The sequence below is a fragment of the Crotalus tigris genome, unplaced genomic scaffold (assembly GCF_016545835.1).
Source record: "Crotalus tigris isolate CLP2741 ecotype Arizona unplaced genomic scaffold, ASM1654583v1 scf7180000017666.27876245, whole genome shotgun sequence".
Lineage (NCBI taxonomy): Eukaryota > Metazoa > Chordata > Lepidosauria > Squamata > Viperidae > Crotalus > Crotalus tigris.
Window position 1 is genome coordinate 538593 of NW_024096551.1, and position 12061 is coordinate 550653.

Genomic DNA, 12061 nt, shown 5'->3' on the forward strand with positions numbered 1-12061 from the left:
ACCCTTGCTTGCCTTTGCCACAGTTGTTTTATTTCTATTTGTATGTCTTTGCAGGTAGGTAGACAAAAATGCCAAATCCAGTCTGAAATCTGGCTCACTGTGCGATGATCAATAATAATAATACAGCATGGATAAATATACTTTAAATATGGACAGTGAACAACATTGTTAGGATTAGTTGTTGAACAGAGTGATGGCCCAAGGGGAAAAAACTGTCCCTGTGCCTAGTTGTTTTGGCATGCAATGCCATATGCTGGTGGCATGCAATGCCATATACTGATATCCCAAGGAGTGGATTTGAAACTCCTTTAAAAAAAAAATTGAGAAGTTTTTTAAAAAATTACTTTTAAAATAAAATGAGAAATGTAAATGAAATTTAAATAAAGATATTCAGACTAGGGTAAAATACAGACTAAATAAAACACACTACATTTCAGGTGCACTTATACACTGCAAGTTTCAGTCAGAGTATGACTGAATTAATAAGGTTTTCTTTAAGAATTTAACATTTAGCCAGCTAGTTTTTACAAAGTTTTTAATATTTTTAAGAGTTTTCTATATTCCTCATTATATCATTTAGCTGTCCAGCTCCCAACTTGCCTGGTTTCGTCAGGCAACGGGGCGCTCTCCTCACAGTGCTGAGAAGTTGAGCCGGGTGGTGTGAAGCTTGTCAGTTTTGCACCTTGCTTCCTGCTGAAACTGGGCAGACTGGGGGCTAGACAGCTTTGTACTTCTCATCAGATTCATGCCACATGGCTCAGCTCTTGGCGCTGTGAGGAGAGCATTCTGCTGCCTGCCGAAACCAGGCAGGCTGGGAGCTGGGCGACCTCACACTTCTTTTTGGATTCACGCCACCCAGTTCAGCCTCTCAGCGCTGTGAGGAGAGCACCCCGCTGCCTGCTGAAACCCCTCCCTGGAGCCCATCAAGCTGGATAGGTGAAGTAGGCAAGGGCCATTTGCTGACCACTTCCAGGCAATGTGCATTTCTTCATTCCTCACAAAGGGTGACACCTCCCCAACATGCACCCAGGGGGCGGGGCCGACACGGAAGGGGCTGGTTCCTTGCTGTTTCCAGAGAGCCTTGTGGAGCTAAGACTGAATGCGTTTCAGCATAGATGGCCACCACAAAATTGTACATTGGCTCCTGGTCGGCCAGGGTCAAGGCAGAGGGGGCCGTTTCCTCACTGTTTCTAGGAGGGCGTCGCAGGCCACATGAAACCACTTCACCAGACGCATCCAGCCCCTGGGCCTTGTGTTTAATATGTCTGTATTAGAGTACATATGAAAGTTAGATTTTGTTGTTAGTTGTGAAGTCGTGTCCGACCCATCGCGACCCCATGAGAAATGTTCCTCCAGGCCTTCCTGTCCTCTACTATCTTTTGGAGTCCATTTAAGTTCATGCCTACTGCTTCAGTGATTCCATCCAGCCACTTCATTCTCTGTTGTCCCTTTCTTCTATTGCCTTCAATCTTTCCCAGCATTATGCTCTTCTCCAGTGAGTCCTTCCTTCTCATTAGGTGGCCAAAGTACTTGAGTTTCAACTTCAGGATCTGGCCTTCTAGAGAGCAGTCGGGGTTAATCTCCTCTAGGAGTGACCGATTAGATCGCCTTGCAGTCCAAGGGACTTGCAGGACTCTTCTCCAGCACCATAGTTCAAAGGCCTCAATTCTTTTGTGCTCAGCCTTTCTCATGGTCCAGCTTTCACAGCCATATACTGCAACAGGGAAAACCATGGCCTTGACTATATGTACTTTTGTTCAGGGTGATGTCTCTGCTTTTTAATATGCTGTCTAGATTTGTCATAAATTCTTAAAATATTTTTTTAACACTTGATTATTATAACTGAAAGAAATCCTTCTTTGTAAAGCTATTAACATTCTAGTTACCTAATAAGATTTTTGTACTTGGAAATTTATATACAAATTTATATATAGAATTTGTTATTTATTTTATTTATTAGTCTGGAAACTGCTATTCACTCACATCAGGTGGGGATCCTGTTATGTTCTTGAAATGTCATCAGTAAAAGTCTATGCTTTTTAATATTGATAATATAAATTATTTTTCTTTAACATAATTTCAGATTGAATTAAAATCTAAAAAAATGTAACTAGAATATTTCCCTAGAAACATATTCATTAAATGCTTCTTTTGGAAATTTTAAATTTTGCCATATTAGTTTTCTAGTTAGTTCCTAAGGTCACTAACTCAGGGTATGAACCTGAATAAAAATGAAGCAACAATATTAACATAGGAGAACTGCATTAAAATTATATTACACATTTGAACATGTTCATCTTTCATCATAGAGATATATATCTGAAATATGCTCCATCAAATACATCTTGTGAGAATAAATGAAATGTTCAGGAAATTACATTGATTAGGGAGGAATCAAGGTTTCCAGTGCATTTATGGATAAATATATAAAGTTGGTCAAGGCTTTGAACACATTACTTTGTATACAGACAATCCAACAACTCAGTACTCTGCACTGTTAGATAAATTTTATAATGCAGTAAGGAATATTATTGGAATATTAATGTTTCAGGGACCAAGGTGAAGGCATACATACTGTTCAATTACAAATATGAAAGAAGTATGTTAGGATGGATTGGTCATACAGAGATAATTAGTGAGCATTGAATTACATAACAAATAGATAAATGTGAAAGGTCAAGGAACACTTAAGTTTGTTTGGTTAGAATTGATAAGGTCCTCAATGAGAGAGGTAAGATTAAAAGATTAAAAGGCAAGATATTAAATAGTGTTTAGATATAGTAAAAGAAAAAATAGTTCACAAACCTAGACAGATATTGTGCTTTTGTAAATGTATATTTTTTATGTCTTTGATTTCTTTGAGTTGTTATATATTTTATCTGGTACGCTGTGTAATCTTGTTACCCTGAAATTTTATAATTGTTATCTGTCTGTCTGTACGTATATATGTATGTATGTATGTATGTATGTATGTATGTATGTAGATAGATAGATGGAAAGATAGATAGATAGATAGATAGATAGATAGATAGATAGATAGATAGATTTGATCTGATTGTCTATATCAGATAGAAATAGATAAGATAAGATAAGATAAGATAAGATAACCTTTATGTCATTTTTATACTGTGGGCACAATGGCACACATAAAAAATGAAATTTAGTTGCCCGCTCTCAAAGTGAAACACAAACATGACACACACCTAAACATACTATGAACAACATATGTATAGACCCACATCCCTACATATACGTAGCAATAAATATTGCCCATATCATTCATACAGACAACCAGATCAGACAAGAGAACCATATCAGAACAAGCAATTTAGAATGGTTGATAATTTGTGACAGTTATAGGTAAAAAATTTAAACAATTTGTTTTGGGCAACTTCCATAATACGGAGTATAATTTTAAAAACACGAACTCATTGATGCATTTTTAAGTTATAATTTTTTACAGAAGAGGAAAATATAATTTTGCTTTTAAAATTTTATTTCTGGTCTTGACTCTTCATTAACAGGATGGGGAAAAAAAGCAACATGGAGAATGCTGGGTTGTTCCTTCAGTTACTTATACTGTGCTAATACGATGCCTTCGGGAAGGAGTAAGTTTTTATGTTGTTCTCAATTTCTCAACTGCAGTAATTGTTTAGGCATTGTATGAGGATTGTAGCCTACAACAATGAAGCAATGAAGAATTTTGTTAATAAGACATTGCTTCTAAATTTAAATCATCATAAAACCACAGAAGAATAAGATATTTTTAAAAATGCTTTTTCTTGCAGCTCATCTATAAATTGGCATTTAGTTAAAAATGGCTTAGTTAACATTTTTTTCAAGTTACAGAAACTTTTATTAATGAATATTTTACATTTAATCTTATTGCATTATGCACTTGTAGGTTTCTCATTTAGTAGGTGATTTTTACATTTGTTGATATGCCATTCATGTGATATCTTCTGTTTGAAAATATCATATCAGTGATGCCCAAAAAAAGCAAATACTAGCCTTAGTTTGCTGCTTCCTATATTTAACTTAGGGATACCTTTAAAGGTTAAAATCCAAGGCATAAGAATTTCCTTATTCATAAAATATTGATGAAACTTTTTTTAAGTAGATAAAAATATATTAAAGTAACAATTTCCTTTCCACACTGTTATTTTTGAACTGTGAAAAATAGGCTTGTCTGAAATATAATTGAAAGAATGTACTTGTTAATGATTAATGATATCAAAAATAGGAATAGAATGTGACTATAATTTGGGCGAAGAAAATGTAAGATATGGAGTAGTAATGTTAATATTTTCAACAAGAGTTCAGAAATAATGTTTTCAGTGCTATAAACAGATTTAAATCAAAAGAGTAATAATAAAGAGAGAAATGATTGATGAAGAAAGTTCAAGCAAGCAAGATAATGCCCTAATATGAGTTTTAAAAAATCTGAACTTAACTGATAAGAAAAAAGAAATACGTTTTAAAACATCAAAGTAAGGTGCATAGTGAAGATGTTACCTTCCTTACCTTAGATATGGAAAAGTTTCATTCTGTAATGCATATTTGTTCATGATATTCAAAATAAATGCAATGTTCAGAATCTTCAAGAAGTTTACATCCATCTTACTTACATCTCCATGCAAATGTATAAGAAAATTTGCTTCTATTTTATTCATTTTACCTATTTGTACAGATCCTGGAAGATATTTGTCTTTAATGGGTGGTTTTTTGACTACTTGTCATTATGCAAGACACATGTTAGCAGTCAACTGAATTACTTATTTCAAATAAAATTATCTTGCAGAAATGTTCTTCACTTCTTAATGTTCTTTGTTTAGTCTTCACAGTTGGCTCACTGAATAAGACCATTGAAGGAAAATTCTAAACTTTATCTGTCTATACCACAGGTCGGCAACCCACTGCTCCGGAGCCGCATGTGGCTCTTTCAGCCAACTCCTGCAGCTCCCAGCCACATGCAGTGCCAAAAAAAGGACTAAAAAAGTTGAACCAATCAATTCAAACTTCTCACAAAAGAAGTTTGAAGTGATTGGTTCAATTTCTTTGATTTGTGGGATGCTGTTTGCCATGGGCTTGACATAGACGGGAGGGGGGAAGACAGCTCTGGAGAGAGACAGCCCTGTAGCAAGAAGCCGGCAGTCCGAATGGAGCGGCACGGAAGACCTACCGGTCGGTGTGGAAAGCTTCAGCGTTGCCATGAGTAAGGCTTGGAGGTTCCGCATCCCGACAACCAGCTGGACCGGCTTTCACTTCTTCTTTGCAAATGAATGCAAAAGGTTTCGGGGTTTTGCTCGCCACTTAGTTCGTGCTGCCCAGCGTTTGCCTGCCTACCTGCCTGCTTGCAGGCCTCCGTGCTCCTTCCCCGAAGCATGCAATTGCTTAGAGCCCGTCCCAAAAGGTGCTGCTTCCCTGGCAGGAGCCAAGTTTGCAAGCCTTGTTGGCAAGCCAAGAAAACTGAAGGTCCGGAGGATTCCCTCCTGCTGTGGAGCTGCAGTGCCTGGCCCTGGGCTGATGGGGGAGGGGGTGGGAGGTATCCAGGGCCTAAAATGTCCTCCAGTACAGGCTCAGGACCAGCCCTCTTCCCCCAGCCGCAGGAGAAGGGAAGGCGCAGGCTCTCCACCCGGGCGGGCAGGCGAGAAAAACCCCGAAAGGAGGAGGGAATCCTCCAGACCTTCAGTTTTCTCGGCTTGCCAACGAGGCTTGGAAACTCGGCTCCAGGGAAGCAGCACCTTTTGGGACGGTCTTTGAGCAATTGCCCCTTTGTGGATTACTGCCTTGTCGTGGCGAAGGGGCTTGCGTAACTCAATGAAGCTATAAGCTATGCCATGCAGGGCCACCCAAGACGGACAGGTCATAGCAGAGAGTTCTGACAAAATGTGATCCACTGGAGAAGGAAATGGCAAACCACTCCAGTATCTTTGCCATGAAAACCCCATGGACAGTACTAAAAGGCAAAAAGATATGACACTGGAAGATGAGCCCCTCAGGTCGGAAGGTGTCCAATATGCTACTGGGGAAGAGCAGAAGGCTAGTACTAGTAGTGCCAGAAAGAATGAAGCGACTGGGCCAAAGCCGAAAGGATGCTCAGCTGTGGATATATCTGGTGGTGAAAGGAAAGTCTGATGCTGTAAAGATTTTTTCTCTATAGGAATCTGGAATGTAAGATTCATGAATCAAGGCAAGCTAGACGTAGTCAAAAAAGAGATGACAAGAATGAACATCGACATCTTAGGAATCAGCAAACTAAAATGGACAGGAATGGGTGAATTTAACTCAGATGACCATCAGATATACTACTGTGGGCAAGAATCCCTCAGAAGAAATGGAGTAGCCTTCATAGTCAATAAAAGAATAGGAAAAGCAATACTGGGATACAGTCCCCAAAATGACAGAATGATCTCAATTCGAATCCAAGGCAAACCATTCAATATCACAATAGTCCAAATCTATGTCCCAACCACTGGTGCTGAAGAGGATGAAATTGACCGGTTCTATGAAGCCCTACAGCACCTTATAGAATTAACACCAAAAAATGATGTCCTTATCATCATGGGGGATTGGAGTACCAGACCATCTCATTTGTCTCTTGAGAAACCTATATGCGGGTCAAGAAGCAACAATGAGAACTGGACACGGAACCACTGATTGGTTCAAAATTGGAAAAGGAGTCCGGCAAGGCTGCATACTGTCGCCCTGCCTATTTAACTTATATGCAGAGCACATCATGAGAAAGGCAGGGCTAGATGAATCAAAAGTTGGAATTAAGATTGCTGGGAGAAATATCAACAAACTAAGATATGCAGATGATACCACTCTAATGGCAGAAAGTGAAGAGGAACTAAAGAGCCTCTTGATGCGGGTGAAGAAGGAGAGTGCAAAAGTTGGCTTGAAACTCAACATTAAGAAAACCAAAATCATGGCATCCGGCCTTCTCAATTCCTGGCAAATAGATGGGGAAGAAATGGAGGTAGTGACAGATTTTATTTTCCTGGGCTCCAAGATCACCTCAGATGGGGACTGCAGCCAAGAAATTAAAAGAAGCTTGTTCCAGGGGAGGAAAGCTATGGCAAATCTAGACAGCATACTAAAAAGCAGAGACATCACCCTGCCAACAAAAGTGCATATAGTCCAGGCCATTGTTTTCCCAGTTGCAATGTATGGCTGTGAAAGTTGGACCATAAGAAAGGCTGAGCGTCAAAGAATTGAGGCCTTTGAACTATGGTGCTGGAGAAGACTCCTGCGAGTCCCCTGGACTGCAAGGCAATCAAACCGGTCAGTCCTAGAGGAGATCAACCTTGACTGCTCTTTAGAAGGCCAGATCCTGAAGTTGAAACTCAAATACTTTGGCCACCTAATGAGAAGGAAGGACTCACTAGAGAAGGGCCTAATGCTGGGAAAGATTGAGGGCAATAGAAGAATGGGACGACAGAGAATGAGATGGCTGGATGGAGTCACTGAAGCAGTAGGTGTGAACTTAAATGGACTCCAGAAGATGATAGAGGACAGGAAGACCTGGAGGAACATTGTCCATGGGGTCGTGATGGGTAGGACACGACTTCTCAATTAACAACAACAACAACAACTGAGCAATTGCATGCTTCGGGGAAGGAGCATGGAGGCCTGCAAGCAGGCAGGCAGGCAGGCAGGCAGGCAGACGCTGGGCAGCACGAACTAAGCGGCGAGCAAAACCCCAAAACCTTTTGTGTTCATTTGCAAAGAAGAAGTAAAACCGGTCCAGCTGGTCGTTGGGGTGTGGGACTGAGCTGCGGACGCCAGGCCTTGCTCACCGGCAACGCTGGAGCCTCCCACACCAACCAGTAGTCTCTGCTGCTCCGCAGGGACTACCGGCTTCTGGCTGCGTGGCTGCCTCCCTCCGGAGCTGTCTTCCCCCCCCCCCCGGGCCATGCACCACCGGCGTCTTCTTTTTGTAAAGGAATGCAAAAGGTTTCAGGGTTTCTCTTGCCTGCCCGCCCGGGTGAAGACCAGAGTTGGCGGCTCTAACATCATACTATCGTTGGCTGCAATCCTATCCACCTGTTTTGTTCAACTGATTGCAAGCCAAGCGCTGCCTGGTTCTGAATTAATAGCTTGGGGGGGGGACAAAGCCCACTGAACTGCGTGATCCCAATGACCTAGCTGACTTTGCAGGAGCCTCCATCGGATTGGAACTTTCCTGTCCGATTGAACTTCATTTAGGCAGGGCCATTCTTACGCGTGGGATTCACATGTTAGTTAGTGGGGCTGACTAGTTCTCTGGCAAGGGTGCCGCACTCCGGCCTTCCTCCAAAGTGCCATCCTCAGAGGGGTAGTCCAAGACACCACTTTCAGCTGGCTCCTTTGGCGCAGCCCCAATTCTGCTCTGGGGAAACTAGGGTGGGGCGGAGCAGGGCAGCGCTGCCTATCTCAATCACGTGGAGGGCCGTGTAAACACCACCAGATGGCTGCGCAGTTACTGCCGGGGAGGTGAGCAGGCTGTTGCTCCCGTGGTCGCCTTCCCGCCATTATGGAAGATAGCCTGGTCTGCGCCTTTGGGGGCCTCAGCCTCCAGCAGCCCTGCCATACCCAAGGCAAGCCCCCCCCGCTCGCCACTTCAACAAAGGGGAGAGAGCAGTCTTTATCGAGGGGAGGAGAAGCCGGGATGGCAGAGCTGTTCATACCAGAGCTGGACGCAGGCAGGGCCGGTACATGTGTTGCCTTAGGCTCCATTCTTCAATCAAGCTCCATTACATGAGTGCGAGGCGTGTGCATGCGTGCGCGCATGCACACATTTTGCGGCTTCCAGGGTTTTTTTGTGAGGGAAACGGGTCCAAGTGGCTCTTTCACCTTTTTAGGTTGCCGACCCCGGTCTAGACCAAGGGTAGGTTATGCTGACTCAGGAATTCTGGGAGTTGAAGTCCATGAGTCATAAAAGAGCTGAGGTTGCCTACCCCTGGTCTCAACAAGCCTGCAGTGATATACTCATCTAAATAGTAATTCTTCACTAAATCACTGATAAAGATTCTGATGCCTAGAAAAATTCAAAGACAGTTGAAGAAGCTGATAGATCTTTTCGCTAGATATTATATTGTTATAATGATACAGGCATGAGCTTCTAACATATCAAACTATTTTTAATATTAAGTCTTGACAAAATGATATTCATTGGGCCTGGAAGTGACAGAATGACTAGGTAACAACAATATTAATAATGAGAGTTAGTGTTAGATAAAGAAAAAAGAATAGTCTAAAGCATTTTCTTTAGTACTATAATTTCTTATCTAAATTAAAGTAGATAATTATTTAACAAATAGTTTTTTATTTTATGTTTTGAAAATATTAATTTTTATTTAGCCCACTGTCATTTAATATGACATAGATTTTAAAATAAAATTTACTGCTATAATTGTTGTATTTCTCTAATCCTCTATATTTGAAAATATTGTCCTGTATGGCAGAATTGAATGTTTGGTGAAGGTGATCCAGTTACAGTATGTTTTATGGATGTACTTTTGTCAACCAGCATAAATTATATGACCATAATATGACAAATGGAGTACTTCAGTATAATCAACCAAACATTAGTTAATTCAAACTTCATTTCCGGAGAAATCATTAAGCAGTAAATGGCACAATCTTTCTGCTTACATAATCTTTGATAATAGACCTCAGAGGGGCTCAAATAAGGCTATTTCAGATTTCAACAAATTGAATTAGTTTGACAGGTTCATTGAATTTCTAGGACACTGTGACAATACATGACTATTTCCCAGCTAATACGTTATAGTTATATGTTCAAGGGCATGCTTTATTCATTATTACTTGTGCAAGGCTTATTTTACAAAATGTTAGTGGATATATTTCTGCCTAGTCAAAATTACCACTTTACATTGTTTGAGATTTGTTACCATCATGAAAGCTATTATCTTTTGTTTGGATTTTATTATTGAAAATTCATTTTCTAATTTAAACTGAGTTTGAAGCATTGCCCTAAATAAATATTTTTATTATTATTTTTAAATTAAGATTCATATTATTAATTTTTGAGTATCAAAATATTTTATAGTGAATATTTTTGTAATTTTATCTGATGTGTGGGAAGCACTGTCGGTCTCCATGGTCATGTGATCAGAATTTGGATGCTTGGCAACTGGCATGTTTTTATGATGGTTGCAGTATCCTGGGATCATATGATCATATTTTTCAATCTTCTGTCAAAGTCAGTGGGGAAGCCATATTCAGCTAACCACCATATTGCTAACTTAACAATTGATTCACTTAACTGTGGGCAAAATGAGGTAAAAACTACTTAACAACTTGCTTAATTGTGGATGTAAGTTGGTGATTACCTGTACACACACACACACACTGCATAAGATGATTGGAATCTTAAACATGAAATGTATATGAACTATACTAAATAAGAAAACCAAACTTTGCTGTTAATTAAATTATTGATCCATATACAGGACTGTTATTCATAAGTACTTGTGTAAACTAGGGCATCTGATATCTTTGCTTTAAATTAGGCATGTCAAACTCGCGACGTCATGTGATGTCGCGTGATGTATCGCAACTTTTTCCCCATTGATGGCAATAGAGTGGGTGCGGTTTCAGTATGATGCATCCGGCCCATGGGCCGACAGTTTGATATGCCTGCTTTAAATCATCAAGCAAAGGGGAAATTAATGAAATCTCTTCGATAGGGATTTATTTATTTCAGCTCTCCTGTTTGTTGTAAGAAGAAGAAAAAGTAACTTTTGTTTATGTTATAGTTTATTATAGTTTCCATACAGTTTTTGTAACCATTACATACTGACCAAAAGATGTATTCCTAATCCTAATATTATTTATAAGCAGAAAGTATTCTAGGGCATAGGAATATAAAGCAACTTCATTTGTATCTGCCCTTGTAATGCAGTAGAGATAATATCTTTCAGTGGGGATTTAGCACACATATAACTTTCTTGTTTCTTTGAGCAGTTGTTTTGACATTAATTTTTCCATAATATGTAATAATCATTTTTCTCTTTTTTTAGGAAGAATGTGTTATAAATCATATAGCAGCAAAAATCGTTGAAAATGTATGTTCTACTATCTCTCCTCATGCTCAAGGATTTATTACTGGAGAAATTGGACTACTATTGTGGTATCTTTTTATGCATTCCACCATAGATTCTTTGAGAATAACTGCTATTTCAGTAAGTTTTTTATTTTTGTTAGGTCTGCAAGTTAGCCAATTTGAGGCAGTTTGATTGAGAAGGTTTTGTCCTATGATGAACTATTTCACCCAGTTAAAATTTTTAATATATGAGACAACTTGTGCTCTTTGGGATCACTGTATCAGAGATATTTCCTTACCAGATTCCTTCCTGAAGACAGAAAAGTTTGGATATATTCAGAGATGTATCTGCCTTGAAAATTGCCCATATTGAACTGTGTAGCATAGTTAAACATCAGGAGAGGAAATGTTTTCTAATATTTTGCATTATATGATAAACTGTTATATAATATTTTTTGTTATAAAATTTGTCAAATTTCAATTCCACATGGAAAATGAGTCCTGGACTTTGAACATATTCTGTTAAGTTAACCCGTTTAAAATATTTGGTTATTTTTTCCTAGTTAAAGGTTACAAGAATCAATATTAGCTGTACATAGATGTAATCATACAAATATGTAAATCGATGCAAAATGTATAAATCACGTCTGCTAAATTTGGATGTGAAAGTCCTTTAGATTTAATAGGTATACCTTGCCTCAAATGGTTCATTTAATTGATATTTAACTGTAACAGAAATGCATTTTTAAAATGATTTATTTAGTATTACCATTACATTTAAGCATTTTATACCTTGATACTTTTTATCAAATGTGTATGTGCAATGTTAGGAAGTGTTCATATGATTTCCTAAACAAAGGAATTTTATCATGAAGTTAAAAAAAGATACCTGCATTTCCCCATCAGTTTGATACAAACAGCTTCTATCAGTTAACCTAACTTTACGATACAGCTTCAAAAAGTTAATCTATGTGGCAGAGCTCTCCTACTTATGGAATAGCCTACATT

The 12061-nt window shown here is 39.1% G+C and overlaps 1 protein-coding gene across 6 annotated transcripts in view; it reads left to right on the plus strand.

The window, feature by feature from the left end:
• The window catches only part of ULK4 (unc-51 like kinase 4), a 168798-nt gene that overhangs the window by 49109 nt on the left and 107628 nt on the right, over positions 1-12061 (plus strand). For all 6 annotated transcript variants that reach the window (XM_039336096.1, XM_039336092.1, XM_039336097.1 and 3 more), the window contains exons 19-20: positions 3525-3608; positions 11031-11192. In XM_039336096.1, the coding sequence (XP_039192030.1) occupies positions 3525-3608; positions 11031-11192 (246 nt within the window). The remainder of the gene's footprint in view (positions 1-3524; positions 3609-11030; positions 11193-12061) is intronic.